We start from the raw sequence: 25,896 nt of genomic DNA on the forward strand, positions 1-25,896 counted from the left end.
CACTGCAACAACAGCCTAGTAATGATTAAGTCAAGTACTGCCAATAAACATCTGGGCAAAAGGGAAAGCTCTTGTAGCCACTAAGAAGCTAATCTCATTTGCAAGTTGCAACATAAATTGTTTTCTTTTTTACAAACCCTCTCAGAGTGTTTGACTGATGGGTGGGGGGCGGGGAGGAAAGCCTCTAGTTCACACAGCCCCCCAAAGGACTGCAAAGCCTGCTATTTCCGCACTTAAACATATATAAGTGGAACCACATTTTTATATTTGCCTGCTAGCAAAATAAAGAGGAGACCAAAGGAATATCGCTCCTTTTTGATTCAATAAACCCTGCTAGCTAAGGAGCGATTGGTGGCAGTGGTACAATCTACCAGAGATTCTTTGAGTTAATTAAAAACCCAGTCAGCCCTCAAGGCTCAGGAAGGTGTGACTAAGTTGTAGTCCCTTCTCAGGTAGGCTGGGCTTGGGTTTGGGACCTTTACACAAGGAACAAAAGCACAAATAAGGGGACTTGGAAGGGAGAGAAAAACTCAAGAGTTTGCTGCAGGCTAAAAGCAGCTTGGTTTGCAGGGTGCATTTCAATCTGGAGTTAGGATACAAGGTAGCAGATCTGCTGCTTTGCATCTGTTCACATGCTGCTTGTCTCTACCTCTGTTCTCCTTTCATATATCTAAGTAATGCAAATTATACAAAAAGCACTATCCATCTCCTGTGGTCTCTCCTCCAAAGGAAGTGAAACTCAGACAGTGCTTTCCTTGGAACTTTCCACTTCCTGGGGAAGTGGGTTCATGTGACAATATATTTAGGAGTTCAAATCAGTGTTCCCTCTAAGGCAGGGATCCTCACCGTTGGGCCCCCAGATGTTCTTGGACTTCAACTCCCATAATCCCCAGCCAAAGGCCACTGGGCCTGGGGATTATGGGAGTTGAAGTCCAAGAGGATCTGGGGGCCCAACGGTGAGGGTCCCTGCTCTAAGGTATGCACACGTGCACGCGGTCACAAGTTTTTAAATGTTCGCTCCGTTTATTTTAGATGCCACTGAGGTTGAGTCAGGAAGGCCCCACTCTGAATGCACATGCACACACACTGCCTTGATACTGACGCCCAGAAGAAAACTCATTCCGCACTCAGATGAGAAAAATTAGATAGAACACTGGTTCAAATGTTGCTTCCAAGGCTGGCAGAATAAGACCTCTAATGACTCTCACTTCTCATCTTTTGAATAAAGAAAAAAACCATTTGAGGTACAGAAGAATTGCCTTAAGCCATTTTCATCCTCTCCAGCATTTCACATATGAAAATAGGGACATGCCTGTGACACTCGTATTTTCATACCAAAGATCACTGCCTCCCCATATGTCTTGCAGAAGGCTCTGAACAGCCCTGCTGGGTCAGGCCCAAGGCCTATCTAATCCAGCATCCTGTTTCCCACAGTGGCCCGCCAGATGTCTCTGGGAAGCCCACAGGCATGCCCTGTCCACAGGTGAAGGCATGCCCTCTCTCCAGCTGTTGGTGCTCCCCTGCAACTGGTATTTAGAGGCATCTTCCCTCTGAGGCTGGAGGTGGTCTATAGCCACCAAATTAGTAGCCAGTGATAGACATGTCCTCCATGAATTTGTCTAAGCCTTTTAAAGCCATCTGAGCTAGTGGCCATCACCACCTCCTGTGGCAGAGAATTTTGTAGATTAATTATGCACTGTGTGAAAAAGTACTTCCTTTTGTCGGTCCTACATTTCCTGACCATCAGTTTCATGGGATGACCCATGGTTCTGGTGCTGTGACAGAGGGAGAATTTCACCTCACTTATGTCTCTCCATGGTCACCTCTTTTCCAAACTAAAAAGCCCCATATGCTGTAGCCTTGCCTCGTAAGGAAGGTGCTCCAGTCCCCTGGTCATCTTGGTTGTTCTCTTCTGCACCTTTTCCAGTTCTACAATATCCTTCGTAAGATATGGTGACCAGAGCTGTATGCAGGTGTGCATGAGAACTGTGAAGCATGGAGTATGTGTTGTGCTTTTAACTTTCCCCCCTTACAAATGCACTGTATGTTCAAGTTGGTTTTGTGTTTGAACTGTGGAGCAAGGGGCAAGTGTTGTGTTCCAATTAGTTTGTGAATGGTCAAGAAGCTTTGTGAATCCATTGGGGCTTGCGTAATATTTTCTTTTCTTTTTGGCAAATGCACTCTGGCCCAGATCTATGGGTTTGATCAAAAAGATGTATGGATCGTTTGGGGGTTGGTGAAATGTGTATATATATATGGAAAGGAAGCTTATTTTGTTTATGTCGGAGGAGGGGTGTCAGGCCTGTAAGCTCATTAGGTCCAGGGTCCAAAATTACATAGCTGCACCTCTGATCCTGACATTCCAAACAGGGTTCAAGCCTGATCTCTGTGTATAAGTATAGGTTTATAACTAGCCTGTCACTGTTGGACGTGAGTCGATTCTTTAATGTAGCCTCAGCATGTGCTCCTCCCTGAGACTAATGATGTTCCCACCTTCAGACTTTCTAAGAACAGACTCAGATGTTCAGGCAGGCATGTAGTATGGTCCTTCAAGTAACTGCATTGCCTAGAATGCATGTGGGTGATTGCTTGTTGGAAAGGTCAAGCTTTCAAGCAGACGACTCCCAGCCTCACACTACTTTTTTGAAAATATACTCAACCTGAATGCAGCCCACAGGAGGCATGGAAATGTGGGAAGTTCAGGACTCAGGCGGAGTGAAATGGATACAAGAAGGCATTCTGGTGTTGAGATTGGCTGCATTTGCACATAAAGTGAAACTGGAGGTTGCTGAACCCACAGTTAATTTTGCAAACGGTGAATCATATTGCAGACATTTGTACAACCCCAGTCTGGCAACTTCTGTTTTCAGGGCAGGGGAGCCACTCTCCCTTTCTGGTCCCCTGAGGCCACTTCCCAGCAAGCTCTGTAATGCTCCCATTGCCAAACTGTGGGCAAGGTGTCAGCAAGTCTCCAGGGTGGCAGCTGTTGGCCACGATCTTCAAGGGGGGCATGCTGAGCGTGGTCATGCCAATGGCCCTCCTGTCTGCAAGGAGAGGGCAATTAAATCCCTTTAAATGTGATGCTATTAAAGCCCTTCTTCTGACCGTGATTGCGCTGCCAGCCTTGTAAGAGCCCTAAAACAACACTGGCTTGCAGAAGCACAATTTCTGGTGGGGTGTGGGATCTTGGGAGGCAGTGGCTCTGTTTTCCTGTTACTTAGGAAAGCGAAGGGAACATGATGACTTCCTAGGAGGGAATATGTATACGAGGGAGTGCAAAGGATTCTGGGGTGTGGCCCACTGTGACCAAGGATGCTCTTGTGATGGCTCACCCCGGCAAAGCAGTCTGTGGAGACCAAACCACACTCCTGCCCCTGTGCTCGCTTGCCACCAGGGATTAGCACTCTCATGAGAGGGCCAGTTGACTGGGGAGGACCTTAAGCTCACCAAACTTTTGTTGGACTGCACACTTATGAGTTGAGGACACAACAACAAAAAGCCCCATTTGTGTGAGCCCCCTATTCTGTCTAGTGATTGAACCTTTGCACTGTGGTCCCCCTCCTCTCCAAGGAAGCCTTTCATGCACCCAAAGGAGATTTTGACACGCCATGTCTCTGAGCGTCCTCGGGTGGGCAGGCTGGGGAAACATCAGGGCCATGGACACATCTTTACTCTCATTCAAATTTTCTGGTTTTGGCATGGCATTGTGGTGTATGCAGATCTGTTGCCATGAGGAATCACAAGAGAGGGAAGCCCCATTTCCAATGACCCCAGAAGAATGGTGTCACCATTCTGGGCAAAAAGAAAAATGGATGTGTTTAAATGGGTGGACGGGCTGGCAGAGGGCATGCTTTTTTCCTGCAGTCAAAGACAGGGAGAGCTGTTGCCAGGGTACCTGTCCTCACAGCTTGCTTGTGTAGAGCAACCTTCCTGGGCAGCATCTGCTGTCCAGTTCCCATGAATGACTCCATACTTGACAATCTCATGAGAAAGCAGTCAAGTTCATAGGAGAAGGGGATGTCATTGCACATTATTAGCGATTCAGCACGATACCTCTATCACCACAGTCGGTTCTTATCATGAGATGTGAAGGGGTAACCCCATGGCCTTACACTCTCATGAGTGAGCGGTCTGCTCAGGTACAGCATCCTCCACCACCACCACCACCACCACCATAGATGAGGAATCACTCCTTTCATCGGGGCAATGTTGATCCTGCTGCCCAGCTCTTGAGTAAGCCTAGGGACTGCTCACGTTCTCCCATGGGGAAGTGGCTGGGTCCCCCTTCTCCAACATCATTGTGCAAAAATAGACTTGAGCCAGCAAGAATTCCTCGTTGGAGCTGCCTTTTAAATCCAGCTCTGGGTTTCACTGCCCTGCCATACGTTACCGTTCCAGCACTCAGATGGGATTGCCCTGCTTATGTTGCCACAGCAAGTGCATATGCTTATGAAATACATCTCTGTCACTTCGTTTTCAGAGGGAAAGCAAGTAGTGCCTGTCTTGCCATCCCATCCCCTTTCTCTCCTGATTGCCAGGAGGAGCAAAGGACAGAGTGAGAAGAGAGTATGCCCCTGTGTGACTTTGCTATTTGACAGGCTTGGGATGGGACATGGCGGTGACCCTGTTGCCAGAAAACTGCTTTGTTGGATTGGAGATGGGGGCGGAGGAAGTGCTCAGAAAGGCAGCCAGCAAGAAGCACTTGCAGGCATGGAGCGGAAGCAATTCTGGGCGGATATGTGCCACCTTCTCTATGATTACAGTTCCAGAAACTAAACAAAACTGTGGTTATGGTAGTGTCTGTATTCAGACATAATGTGGCTGCCAAAAAACCTCAGGTTACGGTGGCGAAACTCACTACAAACCAAAAGTTCAGAATGGAGCTTGGCAAGGCAAACCTCAGGTCGCTTTTGGACACAGAGACAGAGGCTCTTCTCATGATTGGTGAGAAGAGCTTCTAGGGGGTTTGCAAGGAGCAGCGGCCGCCCACACAACTACCGGCTCCGTGACGGAGCTGGCGGGGACTGGGAGGATCGGGGGGCCCCCGGAAGCTCCAGTATGCCCTGAGAGAGTGCGCAGGGCATACTGGAGAGACCCCTGAGCTGAGAGGCTGCTTTTAAGCCTCCTGGCTGGGAGTCTACTCATGAGTAGCCACAGCGCGGAGCTGCACCGCAGCTACTCATGATTTAAAAAACTGGGTTTGTGGAGCGCTCACTCTGCAAACCCGGTTTAAGGGGAGGGGTAGTTAGGCGGGTTAACCGCCTGGAAGCCACTGGGCTCACCTCCAAGCCCGGTGGGTCACACGGTCAGGCAAAATCAGGCTAGGCTCTCCTAGCCCAATTTCGCCTGATCTTCAGAATAGCCTCACAATTTCAAACCTCTGCTCTGTTTAACTGTGGTTTTGCGTTCTGTACAAATGCAGCAGTTGCCTCATAGATCCCCCTTATGATGGGCAGGCCTATCTGCAGGCCTATCTGCCAGCCTGCTCCCCCAGCAATATAATAATCTGCCCTTTGCAATGAAGGTATTAGCCAGGCAGAGCACAAAGCATTTGAACAGGAACTCTTCTAATTGCATGCTGCAGCTGATTGCTGTTCTGTGGTTCAGCAGCCACACACAGAGGCAACTTTCCCCTTCAGCAAGCTGTGTGCAATCCTCCAAACATGTGCCACAGACCATCTCCTCCCCTTTTTGTTGGCCTGTTAATCCCTACAGCCTGATCTTATGAACATTTACTCAAAAGAAGTTCCACTGTGCTCAGCAAGGCTTACTCCCAGATTAGTGTGCCTAGGCTCACAATTATAAAGACAGTAGAGTTCCTCTGCGGAAAATACCAATTATATTATAGAAAAACATTATTTGTCAACCCATCTTTTTATTATTATTTTAAAGTTGGTTAATTTGCTCAGGGAACATTTTTGGCAACAGTCTTTAATGTATCCCATGGTAAAACTCAGCTCTATTAAGTGAGTAGTTAATACAAGAGATTAGAATGGCTAAAAATGTCAAAAGAAAGGACATTAATCATTAAGCTATTCCTGCAGTCAGTGTTCAGCACAGTAATCTTAGTTCTGTCCTATGACACAAGGCAGAAAAAGGAACAGATTGTTTATAGCCAGTCTCATATGCAGTTCCTTAATTGGTCACCACAGCTAAAATTCACAAATGGTTAATGTAGGCAAGGGTTTCAAAGTACACCATTTATTTTTCTCTCAGTTGCACAGATCTTATCTGAATTAATTATACACACCTTGTTATCAGATTTCCATGTTTCTGATGGTTTCGTCAGGTCTCCTACTTTAGTCCCTCAATGCATTTCAGTAGAATGTTGGCTCATTATGTGATGCATATTTTGCAGGGGTGGGGGAAAGATTAGTGATATATCCCATACAGTGGCCGACATTCTGCACCATGAAACCTTCACATTAGCAAGCCGTCAGGGCTACTGCGCATTCAAAAGCCAGCAGTGGGGCTATTGTCGAGATGGGCTGTTCCAAAATTCCTTAACACCGTGCACAGTGACTTGCACTGCACAACTTTTGTTGTTTCCAATGGAAGTAGCCCTGCTGAAGTGCCCATGTGCTATCTGAAGGAGTTTAGCAACAGCCACAGGGCTGCCGATCTAGAATGACTCTCATTTGTGTATTTCTGTGCAGTTTCTGCAGGTGTAAACCAGAGCAGGACTTGACGTAAAAGTAAGGTGAAATACCAAACGTCTGCCATGTCCTTTCCCTCCCCTTTCCTATGCATATGCAAACCCCATGACATGTGGCAGTAGCTGTAATTGAACAAGGGAGGACTAATGTTCCTGGGCCCATGAGGGAGAAACAGTTGACTCTTCGCTCCCCCATCCTGCCTCGGCCTCCTTGACTCAGTAGCAAGCTGCTGGCTCCTGATCAGAGTGTGGAGAGTGTGTGGTATTATTTGCATGGGAGCAAGAGAAAGGGTGTGTCAAGAATGTTTGGTTATTCACCATGTTCTGTAGCAAAGACATGGGGATGGTGGTGGTGAGATAAAGAAGACTGGCCCGTCTTCACTTATGTCCCAGGGCCCACTTCAGTCTTACTAGGACCCTGCATTTCAGTATCTATAGATCCTATTTCAAGGGACCAGAGCCATCTTTTTCTTTGAGACTAAGACAGGATTCACCATAGACTTTCCAGTCAGTGTTTACTTTAGTGCACACAATAGCAACTAGCTGCGTCGGCTTCATTCCCTGACTTTAATAGTCTTAAGCACAACTAAGGACCAACTCTGTGCTGGACTGTGGCCAATAGAACTCTGGGGTGGATTGCGGCCAACATATTGTGCCAGCTGTTGCTACACTAGGCACATTCACATGTTATGTTCAACAGTCGTAGAATGAGAGTACAGTGTACACAGGTACAGCACTGTACACAGGTATAGTCATTCACATGTTATGCTGAATGCAGGTACAGTACACTTCCTATCTGTACCATGCATTTGAAGGGCCTGTATCTAGGGGTGTGCACAGAACCGTCTGGCCTGGTTCAGTTCGAGGCCAAACCTGCCTCAAATGGAACCGGGCCAGTTCGGTCCGGCCCCAATCGGAACCCCCCCCCCGGTCCAGTAAAAGTTAATGTAAAAGTAAGTACCTGTAGCGCCTTTGGGGGGCTTGCTGTAGCCGTGGGGGGGGGGGTTCCATGCGGGTTCCCTCTCCTCCCACCAGCCTTCCACATCACTGCTGTGGCTGGGTAAACGTAGCCTTTTTGGCCCTTTCGGGCCTCCGTAAAAGTGAGCGGCCGCTATGCATGCGCAAATGCCCTCTGCGAGGCCACGGCCACGCATTTGCACATGTGCGGTGGCCACCAAAATGGCAGCCACTCGCTTTTACAGAGGCCCGAAAGGGCCAAAAAGGTTACATTTACCCCGCCACAGCGGTGATGAGGAAGGCCAGCGGGGGGAGAGGGAACATGCGCGGACACACACACACACCCCCGCAGCGACAGCAAGCCCCCTGAAGGGGCTACAGGTACTTACTTTGACATTTTAAATTTAAAAAAAAAAAGTTCGCAGACCTGCCGGAGTCCAACAGAACTGGGGGGTGAGGGGGTTTCGGTTCGATCACGAACCCACGAACCCCCAGTCTGAACCATCATACCGCAGACTGCCGGACCGGTTCCGCACATTTTAAAATGAACACAGGTACAGTCATTCACACAAACAAATGTACGAGTGTACAGACATCTGTACACCTATACACCATAATATCGGAATTGGGCTATTGTTAAAGGAGATCCAAACATCTTTCCTCAGAGTATCAGTTACTACTCAGTTCTCCTACAGTGGGGAAAAGAATCTGAGCAACTATTCTCAAGTTTCTAGTGAGATTAGATCCCATTTGATAACCAAAAGCTTTCCCATGTAGACACATCTCATGGAGATCACATGAATATTTCTAGAAAATGAGCATGGATGCAAAATGAGAATGTTAATGAAAAAGGAAGATAAATAGAAGCAAAGTATGGCACAGACAGGAAGTGGGGAGTGTAGAAATCCAGAGGAAAGAGTTGTGGCACACAAGGACCAGGCAGTGGAGTAAAATTAAGACTATTAATAGTTTGATGAAATGAGTATTATTTACAGAAAGGCCAGTGCAGACTGCTTTCTATGCTCTTGCTGCAGTGCTTATTGCTTGTCTGCCCTGCCTTCAGTTTGGGACTGGACTAAATAGTCACTAAAGCACCACTCATGAGCTGGCCTGGATCAAGGAATGAATTAACCAGAAACACAACAGAGAGAATGAAGCATATGAAGAAGAGGCAATGGCTGAAAATAATAGAGAAATAGCCAGACATGAGCAAGTGCATAGTTATTGTCATCAGTGTCTCTGCCACCTTTAGTTTTCCTTTTCTATAAACAGACTGAGAAATAAATTCTCAGTCATTGCCTTTTGAAAAATTCCAGATTATATGGGTCATTTGTGCATTATCTTCAAAAGCTCCAAAGCTTCCTAAGTGGCATGTTGTGTAATATGTTCCCATGGCAAGGTTTTTGCATATCATTAAATGGTAAATAATGTAGGACTGCATATTGAGGATAGGAATGCATGCTGAGGAACTAGGGGGAAATGCATTAATCTGGCAAGTCATAAAGCAGAATTTGTTTTGCATGGGAGCTCTGCCTAGACTATTTAGGAAAAGAATGATTGAAGAAAGCTGGAGAAAGGAAAGAGAGGGCATGATAGGGCAGGAGACAGAAGAAGAAGAAGAAGAAGGAGGAGGAGGAGGAGGAGGAGGAAGGAAGGAAGAAGTTAGGTGTCATCATCCCAAAGTTCTGTGCAATTCAAAACCTCAACACCAATTTTGATAGTAAAGATCAGGTTCTGTTCCTGTCCCCTGCAGGTTTCTGGAACTGTCATTTGGCCTATTACATAAGTATGTTTAGCTGCAGTAAAAGTTACAAATGAGTTTCACTACCCTTTCTTCTTCCTGGCTGGATGTGGCTGAGAAGTACGTTGGTGTGGGGGCATAGCTAGCCAGCACACTCCCATTTTCTCTCACCATGGGTACACAGTACATGACAGGCAAAATGCTTGCAAGAGGTTACTGTCTTGATGATAAGAATATTGGGTCATTTTTAAATTAAGAGTGTTTTCTCATTGGTATACATAAGTAAGGCAGCTTGTGCTTCAGGGAAACTTGGGGCTCCTCAGAGAAAAGATAATGAATGATAGGCTTCCCTGAAAGACAGCTTGCCCACTGCAACTCATTTTCCTCTTCAATGCAAAGATACAAGAAAGTGACAGGCTATTTTATTGTGCCTGTTCTCAGTTCACATGGCCCAACAGTAAAGTCTAATAGGCCTGGATGGCATTCCACATTAACTGGGGTTCTACATTAACTGAGGCATTCCACATTAACTGTAGTGCCCTAAAACACTCCCCCAGAATCCTCAATAGTGCATAGATATGCCGTGGAAAGCATTCTCAAAAGGCAGAATTTGAAACCACAGCTCTGAGGTACAATTTCATAATTACATTATCTAAAGCCAAGCCATTTTTTGCAATAACATCGAGCCATAATAACCCTATTCAGATATTGGCCAATGTTGCCAGTTGTGAAGCTATACACTGGCAGCACTGATGCTTGAACAGTGTATAATTCAGGACCCTTCAGAATACTAAATCCACCACATGATACCCTCGCTGTTTATTATGCTAAAATTATTCAGATACCAACATCTCAGGGATAATTCATTCCCAATAAAGAGGGATAATCTCAGGGATAATTTATTCCCAATAAAGAGCAAGTTCTGAAATGTGTTGGGTATTAAGGGTAATAATGAAGATTATTTTCTGCAGATGGTTGTTGGCAGTTTTTCTCACAGAATTGCCACAGGGTTGCTTTGTGAGTCTAGTGGGAGTAGATTGTTTATATGTCCCTCCAGCCACTGTGAATCTAGAGGTTCTTCTATTTTATTGAGGTAAGCGATACAGAACTGTCCCAAAGGATTTAACGGAAGTCCATCAAATATTTCACCCAAATGTTTTAGCTGTACAGGAGACAGTAGCAGGACTGAGATTCCATATTCAAATAAAGCTAGAAAAGAAAATTGTTCCTTGTGTCTCCATAAAGATGTAAAGCCTTTTGAGAACAGATATTCATTTTCATAAAGGTCATTTTTCTTCCCCACAGACAGGAGGCAACAGGCTTTGTTACAGCTGCCCTTATTTCCCTTTGAATTTGAACCACATTTCATTTCATGGAGCTCTGTCAGTGTTTTAATAACTAGGATAACTCATTCCCCTGAGCGGCTGAAGGCGGAGAGCAAACAATCACAGCCCAAAGCAGAATGTCCCTGCATTAGACCTGGAGACTTTCCAGAAAGTTGTGCTGTTGTGGGATATACCACACTTGCATTTGGATATGGGACTTAAACAAAACACTCACTCATGTGGCTGCATAAGGAAATTCAAAGGAGTGGATATACTCTTTGCCTGACCTATGGCTGGCAAAGCATATGCATGTTCATTCATCACTTCATTGTGAATTATCCCTTTCAAATCAGATACCACAGACAGAGGGTTGGTTCGGATAATACTTCCCCAGCCCACACGATTGAAAACAGGGTGCATCAAAAGCACCCCTGTCAGGATTGGCGCTCTCAACACAACTCCCTTTTAATTGTGTGGGCCGAAGCAGTATCATCTGAACCAGCCCACAATGTTCAAGTTCTTCTGTAAAAACACAAAAAAGAAGCCTTTGACAGCAATTATATTCATACTTGTCTAGGCATAAACCGTTTAGGTGTAAACAGTAGTACTTACTTTACTTTTAGTATTTACTTTCAAAGATGTGAAGGATTGCCCTGCATGACAATTAATGCTAGTGACCATTGGAAACCAGCCCTTCCCCCATGAATAACAGATATCTGGACTGGGTTCCTAGCCTGGGCATCTTATGAGTACTTGGTTCATAATTGTCATAATCTTTTTTGAAAGCCCAGGGGATCTGAAACTTCTGAATCTTTAATCAGGTAAACACTGCAGCTACCTTTCCTTTGTGGAGTGGACTCAAATATTCAATTATGTCTGCATGTTTTTAGACTTTAGAAGACACTGGTTTTTCATATACTACTTAAGTTTCTATGCTGCTTTATACATATCTTAAGTAATTGCCCTGCTTATGTGATTGAATGCACTTTTAGATTAAAATTCTTTATGATATGACAAATATTGTATTTCTTTTCAAATAGTGCCTTTTGAGGGGAGAGGGATACTTTGGGATGCTGTGTTCACCTTCTCTTCATTATGCCACGGAGTTCTATAGTTGGACAAAAAAGCACTGAATTCAGGTGGTGCCTTGTCAGCTGTACCAGATGAATTATGATTTGAGATAGAGCTACTGATGTCATAGGTCTTAGCTCAGTGGAAGAGCATTTTCCTTTGCTTGAAGAAGGCCCCAGGCTCAGTTGTTGGCATCCCCAGGTAGGGCTGGGAAATATCCATTGGATAAATATGCTTGGAGGGCAGACCTTTCCCTTCAAGCATCTAGGTGAACCCAGGGTCTGACTTGGTATAAGGCAGCCTCTTACATAACTTATGGAGACCAAGAAACCCTAAGCCTGTGCTGAGCTGCTAACTCAACCTATATGTTGGAGCCCCGCCCCCCAACAGTAATGTTGATTGACACTGTTTGAGAAACTAAGTAGGCAGGCCTTCTGCTGTGTGACAGGCTGATGCACCTGTAGATTCCCCAGTTGACCTCAAGCCTAACCCCCATGCCCAGTTAACCCCTGCTAATTTAGCAAAGAGGCACCTTTTAGAGTGGTGATTCTCTTGTATCTAGCAGGGGGCAGGGCGGGAAGCAGCTGTCCCTATCCAACCCCAACCCAACCCAGCTTCACTCCAGTGGCTGTTGCTGATATCTATCTTGTCTTTGCTTTTAGATTGTGATCCCTTTTGGGACAGGGAACTGTTTTAATTATTTTTCTTTGTAAACTGCATTGAGCACTTTTGTTGAAAAGTCTTATATAAATGTTTGTAGTAGTAGTAGCCGTAGCCTGCATACAAGAAAAACACATTACTGCATACTGCACATTATGCAGAAAAATTTTGTTGCATACAAAAAATTTTGTTGCATACAAAAAATTTTGTTGCATACAAAAAATTTTGTTGCATACAACAAAAACACATTACTGCAAACTGCATACAAGAAAAACACTGAGCCCCTGGTGGCGCAGTGGTAAAACTGCCGCCCTGTAACCAGAAGGTTACAAGTTCGATCCTGACCAGGGGCTCAAGGTTGACTCAGCCTTCCATCCTTCCGAGGTCGGTAAAATGAGTACCCAGAATGTTGGGGGCAATATGCTACATCATTGTAAACCGCTTAGAGAGCTCTGGCTATAGAGCGGTATATAAATGTAAGTGCTATTGCTATTGCTATTGCTATTATTTGCCAACTGGATGTTTGTCATTCCTACTGGCTTCAAGGATATACACTACTGCAGAATGGGCCATAAAGGAGAGAAGGCAATGGAATTGTACTGTATTGCCTGGTATGTTATTTCCCCCCCTAAAGCATGCTAAAATATTCCCATCTGTTTAAATTAGCATGAACACTGGATAATACAGAATGCCACAAAACCTATCTGTTTTATAGCTGCGCTATAAATGAGTCGACACCGACTTGATGGCACTTAATCAATCAATCAATCAATCCCTCGCAAACACAAAGTAATCTTATATAGATTTAACTAAGAGTTTATTCAAAAACAACTCCATTTTCTCCTTCTCCTTTCCCTCTCTTTTCCTTGCTGACTCCACCCCCACCCCACCCCAGTCTCTACAGGATCCCTACTGGGACAAACTGCTAAACAACAATACATAAAAGCTACTGGATAAAATACACCACTATCTAAACTATAATAATGAACTTGGTTGTGTTTTTAATATCTAAAAATTGTATGCTAAAAAAAGGCAACTCTTTTGTGTCTGGCCTTTTCTCTGCATCCATTGATACCATTCTAATTAGAATTTCCTTTGTTTGCTGCAGAAGTAGATTAATTTAAACAGGCTGTTCAGCTTGCCAGAGGCTTTGTGGTCATCAAACTGGCTTTATTAGCTAGGATGTGGGGTGTTTTGTTTTGTTTTGTTTTTTAAAAATCCCTCTAGCCTATTGGAAATGTCATTTTATTATTAAACACTCTTTCTTTTAATATGACGAGAGAGCAGCTTCTTGAAATATGTATTTTCAGATTACTGCTTGTTGAACTGTATGAATGTCATTTCCTCTTCTCCCTCTCATAAATTAATAGCAGGTGGAACAAACTACCTCTGAGAAGAGACAGGCATTTTATTAATGCTCAGGTCTAGCTTCGAATGGATGATAGACACGGTAATACCAAGGCACTTCTTGAAATAAAAAGTTTTCTTCATCCTGCCAAGAAATAGAAAGCCATTGTCAAGTGCCACCAAAAAGTCAATCTCTATTTTTTTAAATAGAGATTGAGTTATATATAACCTCAAAGTTTTAAAATCACTGGACACACTCCAGCTATAGTTAAGAAGTTTTCTGCACATAAAGTAATCTAAGATCCAAATAATGCAGTTAATTGGCTGTAGGGAGGCTGCTCCATGTAGCGAGTTATATGTGTGTAACCAGTCACCACTCAGAACCTTCAGGTGGTTGTAATTAAGTGGTAGAACACCTGTTTTGAATGCAGAACGTCCTAGGTTCAGTCCCTGGAATTTCCAGGAAGTTTTCCACATGGAGCTTTGAAAGCCCTTTAAGCCACCTAATGGCACAGCAGGGAAGCAACCTGCCTAGAGAGCAGGAGGCTGTTGGTTCGAATCCCTGCTAGTGTGTTTCCCAGAATATGGGAAACTCCTATATTGGGCAGCAGCGATATAGGAAGGTGCAGAAAGGCACTATCCCTTACTGCCTGGGAGAAGGCAATGGTAAACTACTCATGCATTTTACCAAGAAAACCACATGGCTCTATGGTCGCCAGGAGTCAACCCTGACTCGACAGCACAATCTTTCCTTTTCATTTAAAGCCGTTTAACTCGCATCTCCTCTGGAATGGAGGGTGTGTGTTCACATATTGGCCAGATTTACCCCAAAGTCCTTGCAAGTTATCGAGGAGTTCACACACCATTCAGGTTTTTCACTGCATGCTAGAGTGTAGCCCGGGGTAAAATTATTATTATTAATAAATCATATATAAATATATACTTTAATAATGATAATGATAATAATAAATCCACTATTTATTACTCCCCCAGTGAGGCACTACCTTGGCATGGTTGTGGGGCTTGCGTGCTCTGAGGAAGGTGAGAGCTATGCCAGAGGTCCAACCATACTGGACAGGTCTCACCAGAGGAGCCAGACGAAGAGTGCCTCTCCCATCAACAATATGGTGAGACATAACTTTTATAAATCTATACCGGATTAGTCGTTGCCCGGGTCAACAAGGACCGCGCCGGGTCCTGGAGTCCCTGGACATCTGGTGGCAAGTGGGCTACTGGACTCAGGATCTTCAGTTGAGCAACCAGGGCTGGAGACTGCAAGGTTACTGGAAGAGACATCGCTTAACCAGAAAAAATATACAAAAAATGCCAACAAGGAAATAATGATCTGCTATTACAAGTCTAGTCCAACTAGAAGAGGTTATTTAAAAAGAATGTACCAAATTTGGAAAGAGAAATCCAGATACAGAAATAACAGAACAAAAGCTAGCAGACCAGAGAAGATTCATAATAAGAAATAAAATATTCACAGAAGTTTAGCTGGAAGAACTGCAAAGAGCAACCCAGGCTCAAGATATGGAAGAAGAATTACCACCAACTGAAGAAGTTGCTCAGGCGCAGGTGGAGGAGGTGTTGGAAATCGAGGATGCCACTGCTGCTGAACTGTTTCAAAATCAAAACCAGGCAACCTCCCCTTTGCCTTCACCTCAAAAACCCAAATGCTATTTAACAGAAAAGCAACAAGAACTAAAGCAAAAGATAACTGAGCACATGAACCAAACAACCACCAGGGTTAGACTTCCAGCTCTAAATACAGTTGCCAAAAAACAACTTGCTCGGGCATTAAAAGATATAAATGCTGCACTTGCAGAAATAGCAACCAATAATTTGCAAGAAACAAACCAACTAATGTACAGTGCAGCAACAATAACAACACAAGAGCTCGGATATAAGATCAGTGGACCTGTAAAAAAAGAAAGTAGTATATCACCTAAATGGAAGATTAGATTAGAAATTAAAAGCACCAGGCTTAGATCAGATGCTAGTAAATTGAAAGATATGAAAGACAAGAAGCTGAAGAATGAAAACACCAAACAGTATCTGATCCAAGAATACCACATAGATTCAAGGAAAATTAGAGAAGTCCTGGAAATAATAAAGCAGCAAATAACATCAGTGTCAAAGAAGATTAGCAGATACGAAGCCAGAATTACACAACACAGGCAGAATCTCCAATCCCAGTCGAATCAGAGAAGTTTCTACCAAAGCATAGAAAGAGAAACTGCACGAAACGTAGAAACACCAAATAAAGAAGAAACAGTGCAGTTCTGGCGGAAATTATGGGACAATCCAACAGATTATAATAAAAAAGCAGGCTGGGTGAAAGAAGTCGAAAAATGTAACCAACAAATGCAAGATCTAATAATAACACCAGAATTAATAAGTGAAAGAGCAAAGAAAATTAAAAATTGGACTGCACCAGGCGACGATGAACCGCATGGCTTTTGGCTTAAACACCTAACAAGCCTTCATAAACAACTATCAAAACAGTTCAATCACATTTTGCAAGGAGGTGATATTGAACAATGGCTAACAACTGGGAAAACTCATCTCATAATGAAAGACCCAGCAAAAGGTGCAGTTCCAAGGAATTATAGACCGATCACCTGCCTGCCAACCATGTTCAAATTATTAACTGGAATAATAGCAGATGAAGTAATGCAACACTTATTAACTAACAAACAACTTCCAGTTGAACAGAAAGGAAATTGCCCGAATACCAGAGGCACAAAAGACCAGCTGCTGATTGACAAAATGATTTTAGAAAATTGCAAGAGAAGAAAAACCAATCTAAGTGTTGCATGGATTGACTACAAGGAAGCCTTTGACTCATTGCCTCACACATGGATACTAAAATGTTTAGAAACAACTGGTGTCAGCAAAAACATTCAGATATTTATTTAAAAAGCAATGAGCATGTGGAGTACACAGTTAACAATCAATGGCGAGACACTTGGGCAGGTTAGCATTAGAAGAGATATTTTCCAAGGGGACTCACTGTCTCCTCTGTTGTTTGTAATCGGCATGACTCCACTTTCACAAATACTAAACAAAACAGGCCCTGGATACCAAGCATCTAAAACATCAAGTAAAATAAACCATCAGGTGTACATGGACGATCAGAAGTTGTATGGAAAGTCCCAGTCAGAAATCGAATCACTGCTAAACACTGTCCATTCAAATTCACTGTCCATTCAAATTCAGTAGTGATATAGCAATGGAATTTGGACTAGACAAGTGTGCTGCATTAATAATGAACAGAGGAAAAATAACAAAAACAGAAGGGTTAGAACTGCCCAATGGAAGCAACATCAAGAACCTGGAAGAGAAAGAACCTTACAAATACTTGGGCATTCTCTAGGCTGATAACATCGCACACACTGAAGTTAAAAGAAAATTTGGAAGTGAATACATCAGGAGAGTTAGAAAATCCTAAAGTCCAAACTCAATGGCGAGAACACAATACAAGCCATAAACACCTGGGGCTATACCTGTTATCAGATACACTGCAGGAATAATAGACTGGACCCAGGCAGAGCTAGAGATGCTAGATCGTAAGACCAGGAAAATAATGACCATCAGTCATGCTCTGTACCCCCGCAGCGATGTAGATAGGCTCTACCTCCCTCGTAGCTCAGGTGGAAGAGGAATGCTGCAAGTCCATCAAACAGTAAAGGAGGAGAAAAGAGGCCTTGAAGAGTATATAAAGGACAGTGAAGAAGATGTACTTCAAATGGTCAAGAACGAGAAACTATTAAACACCAATGAAACAAAGCAGGCCTACAAGAAAGAACAAGTCAAGAACCGAGTAGAAAAATAGAAAAAATAAGCCACTGAATGGTCAATATTTGCACAATATAACTGGAAAATCAGACATTACCAAGAACTAGCAATGGCTTAAGAATGGCAACTTGAAGGAAGAAACAGAGGGTTTAATACTGGCTGCACAAGAACAGGCACTAAGAACAAATGCAATAAGAGCAAAAGTCAAAAAATCCACAACAAACAGCAAGTGCCGCCTTTGTAAAGAAGTAAATGAAACAGTGGACCACCTAATCAGCTGTTGTCAAAAGATCACACAGACTGACTACAAACAAAGGCATGACAAGGTAGCAGGGATGATACACTGGAACATCTGCCAAAAATACAAGCTACCTGTAACCAAAAATTGGTGGGACCATAAAATTGAAAAAGTTGAAGAAAATGAAGATGTAAAAATATTATGGGACTTTCGTCTACAAACAGACAAACATCTGTCACACAATACACCAGATATAACTGTAGTCGAGAAGAAAGAAAAACAAGTCAAAATAATCAACATAGCAATACCAGGGGATAGCAGAATAGAAGAAAAAGAAATAGAAAAAATCACAAAAGACAAAGATCTACAAATTGAAATTGAAAGGCTGTGGCAGAAAAAGACCCAAATAATCCCAGTGGTAATTGGCGCCCTGGGTGCAGTTCCAAAACAACTTGAAGAGCACCTCAACACCATAGGGGCCACAGAAATCACCATCAGCCAATTACAAAAAGCAGCTTTACTGGGAACAGCCTGTATTTTGCGACGGTATCTGTAATAATAACAGCAACAACATTGATAATAAAATTCAGCCATCCCAGGTCTTTGGGAAGGACTCGATGTCTGGATAAAACAAACCAGTCAATAACACCTGTCTGACTGTGTAAACAACAAGTAATAATAAATCCACTATTTGCATCGGGTTTTGGGGACAACTTTGAGTTCTCAGTAAAGCCTCCCAGTAAATTCGTGGTAAAGCATGCTGTGTGTAAAAGTCCCAGGTAGTGCTGGAAAAGAGCTCCATAGGAAACCCCAGAGCACCACTGCCAGTCACAGTAGACAGTCGTGAGTTAAAATGGGCTAATAGTCTGACAGTATAAGGCTGCTTAATATGTTAAGATGTGTTAAGCATGCCAGATAGAGGAACTAGGCTGCATACAGCTATAGCAATGACTGTGGGTAAAAGAACTTCTACTATTGCAGAAACTGCTACTAGTTCTATCCATGTAGAACCCCGTTCACATAGGTTTCCTATATGGACATGGCCATATGTATGGTCAAAGATGGGCTACAGCTGTTTGTGTGTAGGGGAATAAGTAATTGTGTGTAGTAGCCCATTAATTCAATTGAAATCTAGAGACTGGACTTGCCTGTAATGTGTTCCAAAGGTAAAATTTCTTCTGCATGATCCTCACTGCACGTTAAGGTCATCTGAGGAGGTCCATCTCCAGCTGCCACCGGCGCATCTGGTGGTGACTCAGAGGCGGGCCTTCTCTGTAGCTGCTCCTGGCCTGTGGAATGCAATCCCGGCAGAAATCTGTAATCTGAGTTCATTATTGGCCTTCAGGAGAGCCTTCAAAACCTATCTGTTTGGCCTGGCCTTCCAGGATTTTTAAATTGTTGTAAATGGTTTTAACTTTGTTTTTCAAGGTTTTTGATCTGTTTGGAATGTTTTAACTCCTCTTGTTCTATGGTGCTTTACAACCTCTGTTTTTCACTGCTAAGCCATTTTTGGAAGGGCGGTATAGAAATAGAATGAATGAACAAACAAGCAAACAAAAAAAAATACAATTTCACACTGAAACTAATGAATGGTTCACAAGTGCATGTGCAACCCTTGAATTTCCTACACTTCATTATGATATATTTGATGTCTGACAAATGTATATGTGAACCAACTCTGTTGAAAAGTACTGAAATTTAAGGTGATGTGAGGAGATTTTTGCTTCATACACACAAGCACGTTCATCACTTGATGACTGCAGCAAGTAATTACCTGCATTTGTGAATGAGCCATCACAAGCATAACCGCACAGGTAGATGGTTATGAGATACAGCAACCAGAAGCTGTTGCATTCATGGCACCTTAACCACATGTTTTAATCTTCTGGTAATTAAGAAGCTGATGTCTGAGAATCTAAATGAGAGAAATATGAGGCTCCATTCCCTAATCTTGAAGTCTTATCCACTCCCTCCATATAATGAAAGACAATAAAACCAAGGAGCTGTTCGTTCAGATCTCGTTAAGAGGAAAACCTTACAGACCCACACTCACACAAGTTTCTGCTGCAAAACTGAAACCTTTTCTCCAATTCTCTCATGCGGCCTTTTCACCCAGAGACCTGTTAAACGTGCATCTTAATGAGGCAACATACAATGACCACTTCCTGCTCTTCCACTTCCTGCCTGTTTTTTAGGGTTAGAAAACAGATAAAATAGTGAGTGTGTTTTCGTCAGTAATCCTGTCTGTTTTTCTCCTTGTACTAATCACATAATATGTATACATATGATATGTAACTATGGCTTACAAACCCTTTTCAGACCAGTTGTACTCTCCTGTTTATGAGGGAACCATGGCTTGTATGAATCATGGTTTGCATCAAGAAGGGAGAGAGGTGGAAAGAATTGTTTTGGAAAGGGGAGAATAGAGGGCACACCAACAAAGCTGGCTCCCAGTTGAGAAACCATGGTTTGCCAGGTTCCACAAACCAAAAAGATAATATTGGGATTGGGAATTGGCTAGTATAGGTAAAAATATTGACCAACATAATGCACAGTGTTCTGGCACTGGAACGCTGGGATTGGGATTGGGAATTGGCTAGTATAGGTAAAAATATTGACAGACATAATGCACAGTGTTCTGGCACTGGAACACTCTGCGCTGGGGCTGCTGTGGACTGGTAAGGCAGCTCTGACACAACTGAGAAGGAGTGGTTGCTCAAGCAGTGCTGCCACAGTTATTTCCTTCATCGGAAACTGGAATAACTGGAGTAGTGCTGCTTGTGCCATTGCTTTTGCTCAGCAGTGCTGAGCGAGTCCACAGCAGCCCTGGTGCAGAATGTTGCAGTGCTGAAACACTGCACATCATGTCAGCCATTTTTGTCAGCCACTGCACATCTTGTCAGTCACTGCACATCAGCCACTCAGAGAGTCTTTAAATAAACATTTTAATCATTAATGTTCAAATGGCCTCAGAGTTCCATTGCTCCCACAACCATAGAACTTTTCCTTCTCTTTCTTTTTAATCAGTGTGAATAACACAGATGTTTCTTTCTTTTGGCCTTTGCAGGATGTGTGCTTGTAGTATCTGTAGTAGAACAACTTGCTCAGATCCACAACTCTACTGTAAAAGAAGCTCTGGAGAGACTCTGTAATTACTTACCAGGTAAAACCAATGTACCATATGTCATTCTATGTTTCACTGATAATTAAAAATTCTCACTTATGCCTAAAAATGCTGCACCTGCTATGAACAGGCAGAACAACTGAGATTAATGAAACTGAAAGATATCAAACAGTAATGCGGATTTATTTTTATCTTCTTGAATTTGTACATTGGCAGTATTTTAATGTTAATCTTGCTTAAGAATCTAAGAATAGCAATAATGGCTTAAACTGAAGGCCAATTTATACAATCAGCAGAATGGTAATTCTTTTTCTGGACTCTTCCACTTCATCAGGCTTCAGGAAGGACTGCAGGGACTAGTACTACCCCGTGGTGGGGGCGGAAATAGTATGCTCATAGACAAGTTGCATATGGTGGGATGGGGGGAGTAAACTGTAGCCCTTTTTCTTGACAAGCTACGTTTCTCTATGGAGGGTGGATTATTTGTGACTCCATCCAAACATTCATTTCCAAAGCACCTGCTATCTGAAGTGGTACAATAACATTTGCAATTTTTACTGTCACTACAAACTGTGTGTGTGTGTTGTTGTTTTTGCTGGGGGAAGGGGGAGGATTTTTCACTCCATCATTTTACACTTGCTTACATTCAGTTTTATTTACCACTTTGTTGTTTATTCACTGAGTTTGGAGAGATCCTTTTGGAAATATTCACCATCTCCTTGGATTTCACCATCCTGAATAATCTGGTGCCATTTATAAACATAGTTACCTCCTTGCCATCAACTAGTGTATGAATAAATTGAACAGCACTGACCCAAACTCAGATTTACTTATTTACAGAATGAATTTACAACATTTACTACAAGATGACATTTATTTATTTCAACTATTTTGATCTCCCCTCCCTTTCTGTCATGAGTGGCATCCAAGGTAAATCACAAGATCCAATAAAGACCAATATAAAATAGCAATGAGGATACTACAAAGATCAGAAAAACAAACTAGCTAAAATCTAAAGCAGCATGAGAATAACATCCTATACAGCACCCACTTAGGGCCAAACTAAAACAATCCACTGTGGGTTTATTTAAAACATATACTAGACCTGTCCATTATAAGTGTGGGGGTTGAGGGTCATATTCTAATACTAGAAGGAGCATGTGAAGAAGAGCAAAATTTCCCTCCTCCACCTTACCTCATGCTCTCTTTTATATAGAAGGCAGATACCCCCCACACACAAACTTTATAGGCAAATAGCAATAGCACTTACATTTATATACCGCTCTATAGACGAAGCTCTCTAAGCAGTTTAAAATGATTTAGCATATTGCCCCCAACATTCTGGGTACTCATTTTACCGACCTCGGAAGGATGGAAGGCTGAGTCAACCTTGAGCCCCTGGTCAGGATCGAACTTGAAACCTTCTGGTTATAGGGCAGCAGTTTTACCACTGCGCCACCAGGGGCTCATTGCTCAAATAGGGCAAGCATGTGTTTAACAAACAGGTGGTTGCCTCCAACATCTAGTTGTTTGTTGTTAAGAATATTGATATGCCATTATTCAATTTGAAAAAAAATCACTGAGCAGTTTACACAGCAAAAGAAATGAGAAGATGGTCCCCTGTCCGAAAGGATAGTATAATAAATTGATTCCTCATGGTCAAATGTTGCTATCTCCATCATACCCTGATTGGAATTTTTTTTGTTGATGTTGTTCTTATGTTATTTTTTTCCTACTGCTTTTTCTCTTAATCCAACCACCTTTTAAAAAAGATTGAATATTTCTGAGTAAAACTTGTTATGCCATTAAAAAATATTGTATGAGCTGAGTCTTGTTATCAATCTCTGTCAGATAAATGAAAACTGAAAGTCCTGGCAGTGTGTGCAGAGTGTCATGTAAATTCAGAAAATGGCAGGAATCTCAGATTGAGACTGCATCAAATCTCCATTAAGGCAAGATAATTAATCTTAGATTTGAACTCAGCTTCCCAGTGTTGGCTTAATGTAGGTTTAGCATGGTACCAAGCTAAGGTTGCCAACATTTTCTGTGTTCACATGATACACTCCACAGGAGCATGTATGCCACTGAGATCTCTGGGTTTCATTTACATGACATGAGGTTGATTGTGAGACTCAGCTCATACAATAATTTTTAATGCAGAGAATTTTCATGGCATTACAGGTTTTGCTCATGTGTGAGAACTAGTCCTATGTCTTCTTTCTAAAAGCACATGTGCGAATATGGCATACTTTTGTATTATCACTATATAGCTCTCAGTCTTCCTTCATCGTGGGGGCATGTCAGGGATTCAGTCATCTCAAAGAAGCCAGCTGTCCTGTTGACAAGCCATTCTAAGGATGATTTACCCAATCCAGCTTGTAGTTTTATAGCTATTTTAAAAATCTAGTTTTGGCCAAGGGGCCAATTTGTAATCGGCCAAATCAATAGGCAATTTTTATTTGCTAAATTAATTATAATATAAAAACTAGTAGAGAGGAATTTTCCTTTCAAAAAGGAACAGAGAGATTTGGCTGACCTGTCAATGGAAATACTGTACAAATTACTGGCCTTGGATGAGAAGGAACACCTCTGTGCACTGAAGTTTCATAAAGAAATGCCTGAACATAGTACTTTTCTCCTTGCTTTTTTAATTTCATTGGCTTCCTAGTTAGCATCTTGGTTGTCAGAGTTGGTTGTCAGAGTTGCTATGCTGCAACTAGGACATTCATGGCAATAAAATATCTGACAGAGCAGGAAATGAAGCAGCCACAGCTTCTCCTGCCTGGAGGAAAAATGCTAAACTATATGGACTCTTGGCCTCATCCATTATAACAATTATTAGGTTGTTAAGGGATTTTTCATTTGTTCCCAACTAAGTATGTATACTATTTCTGATTTCCAGACAAGTTGCAGTTACAAGGCATTTGCTTTCTGATTGCTGAACTGTATGGACCAAGTATAATTAAATTGTGAGTATTAATGAGCCATGTACGGAAATAATACAGTAGCCAGTTTATATGGTGACCATAAACTATGGTACATATGTATTTCCAGTTAGGGTATGAAGGGATGGGAAGCTCCACCCATATCTACCTTCAGAATGGTGGATCAATGAATCTTTAGATTTCCTTATGTTGCATGTTATTTTTAACTTTTTAAATATTTTTCTAGATATGTCTTCTCTTTCTTTCTCTGTTGTCTCTGTTCTGTTTTTCCTCCTTCCCTCTACAAAAGATAATCCTGCTGCTGGTGGTGCAGCCCAACCTACCAATAAAACCAGTGGTGTAGAGTTCAGGATACTGGATCTGTGCACATGTGCTTTTGCAACATTCACACACTTCTGTGTGTGACAATAACCTGCACTATGCTGATGACACTACTTTAATAGTTGAGAACACAGATTATCTGCAAGGGCTAGTAATGAAAGCTAAGAAGCACAGTGAAAAAATGGGATTACGACTAAATGTAAAGAAAACTAAACTAATGACAACGGGTACAGCAACTAGCCTCAGAATTAATAATGAAGACACTGGTGAATAACTTCTGCCTTTTAGGATCGACCATCAACAGTAAAGGATCCAGCAGTCAAGAAATACGCCGCAGACTAGCACTTGGTAGTAGTCATGTGCACGGACCAGTTCGGAGGCCATTCTAAAGGCCTCCAGACCGGTCCGGGCACGGGGTGGTTTTGGTTCGGGTGGGGGGGTTCCAATAAAAACAGGGGGGGCTCTACTCACCCCTTCCAGTAAAAAAAGTATTTCTTGTACTAATTGGGCGGCAGGGTGCCGCCCGCTTCAATCTCCTGGCGCGGGCTCCTCGTATCCATCGGGGCGGCAGGATCGCTCCCAGTCCCTGCCGCCCCCTTCAAGTTAAGTCCCCCTCGGCTGGCGGCCGCCCCCTGAAGTTCCCCAGAGGTCCCCCGCCACCCCCTTCTTTCCAAAACTACCCCCATTACCAGAGGACGGCAGGAGAACTCCCTGCCGTCCCCTTCCCCCATGCCGGCTGGGCTGCAAATGGCTTCTAGGAAGCCTTTCGCGCACGTGCGCGAAAGGCTTCCTAGAAGCCATTTGCAGCCCAGCCGGCAAGGCGAGCGGACGGCAGGGAGTTCTCCCGCCGCCCGCTCGCTAAAGTAAGCGCTTACTTTAGCGAGCGGGCGGCGGGAGAACTCCCTGCCGTCCGCTCGCCTTGCCGGCTGGGCTGCAAATGGCTTCTTTTAAAGCGCTTACTTTAGCGAGCGGGCGGCGGGAGAACTCCCTGCCGTCCGCTCGCCTTGCCGGCTGGGCTGCAAATGGCTTCTAGGAAGCCTTTCGCGCACGCGCGCGAAAGGCTTCCTAGAAGCCATTTGCAGCCCAGCCGGCAAGGGGGAAGGGGACGGCAGGGAGTTCTCCTGCCGTCCTCTGGTAATGGGGGTAGTTTTGGAAAGAAGGGGGTGGCGGGGGACCTCTGGGGAACTTCAGGGGGCGGCCGCCAGCCGAGGGGGACTTAACTTGAAGGGGGCGGCAGGGACTGGGAGCGATCCTGCCGCCCCGATGGATACGAGGAGCCCGCGCCAGGAGATTGAAGCGGGCGGCACCTTGCCGCCCAATTAGTACAAGAAATACGTTTTTTTACTGGAAGGGGTGAGTAGAGCCCCCCCTGTTTTTATTGGAACCCCCCCACCCCAGTGCCGGACCGGTTCCGTGCACACCCCTACTTGGTAGGGTTGCAATGAAGTCCTTAGAAAGGATATTTAGAAGCTATAATGTGTCTATACCTGCAAAGATTAGAATCGTTCAGACAATAGTTTTTCCCAGGATGCAAAAGCTGGACTTTGAAGAACAAGTATTGACACTTTTAAACTTTGGTGCTGGAGAAGACTTTTGAGGATACTATTGACAGTTATTGACATGACCAGGCTCAAATATCATACTTTGGGCACATTATGCGAAAACCCAGATCCCTTGAGAAGTCCGTAATGCTGGGAAAAGTTGAAAGAAA

General features: G+C 43.4%; 1 protein-coding gene across 3 annotated transcripts in view; it reads left to right on the plus strand.

Moving 5' to 3' along the window:
- Positions 1–25,896, plus strand: part of AOAH (acyloxyacyl hydrolase) — a 132,771-nt gene that overhangs the window by 16,434 nt on the left and 90,441 nt on the right. For all 3 annotated transcript variants that reach the window (XM_053265148.1, XM_053265146.1, XM_053265147.1), the window contains exons 3-4: positions 20,863–20,958; positions 23,822–23,888. In XM_053265148.1, coding sequence (XP_053121123.1) covers positions 20,863–20,958; positions 23,822–23,888 — 163 coding nt within the window. The remainder of the gene's footprint in view (positions 1–20,862; positions 20,959–23,821; positions 23,889–25,896) is intronic.

The sequence above is a fragment of the Hemicordylus capensis genome, chromosome 6 (assembly GCF_027244095.1).
Source record: "Hemicordylus capensis ecotype Gifberg chromosome 6, rHemCap1.1.pri, whole genome shotgun sequence".
Lineage (NCBI taxonomy): Eukaryota > Metazoa > Chordata > Lepidosauria > Squamata > Cordylidae > Hemicordylus > Hemicordylus capensis.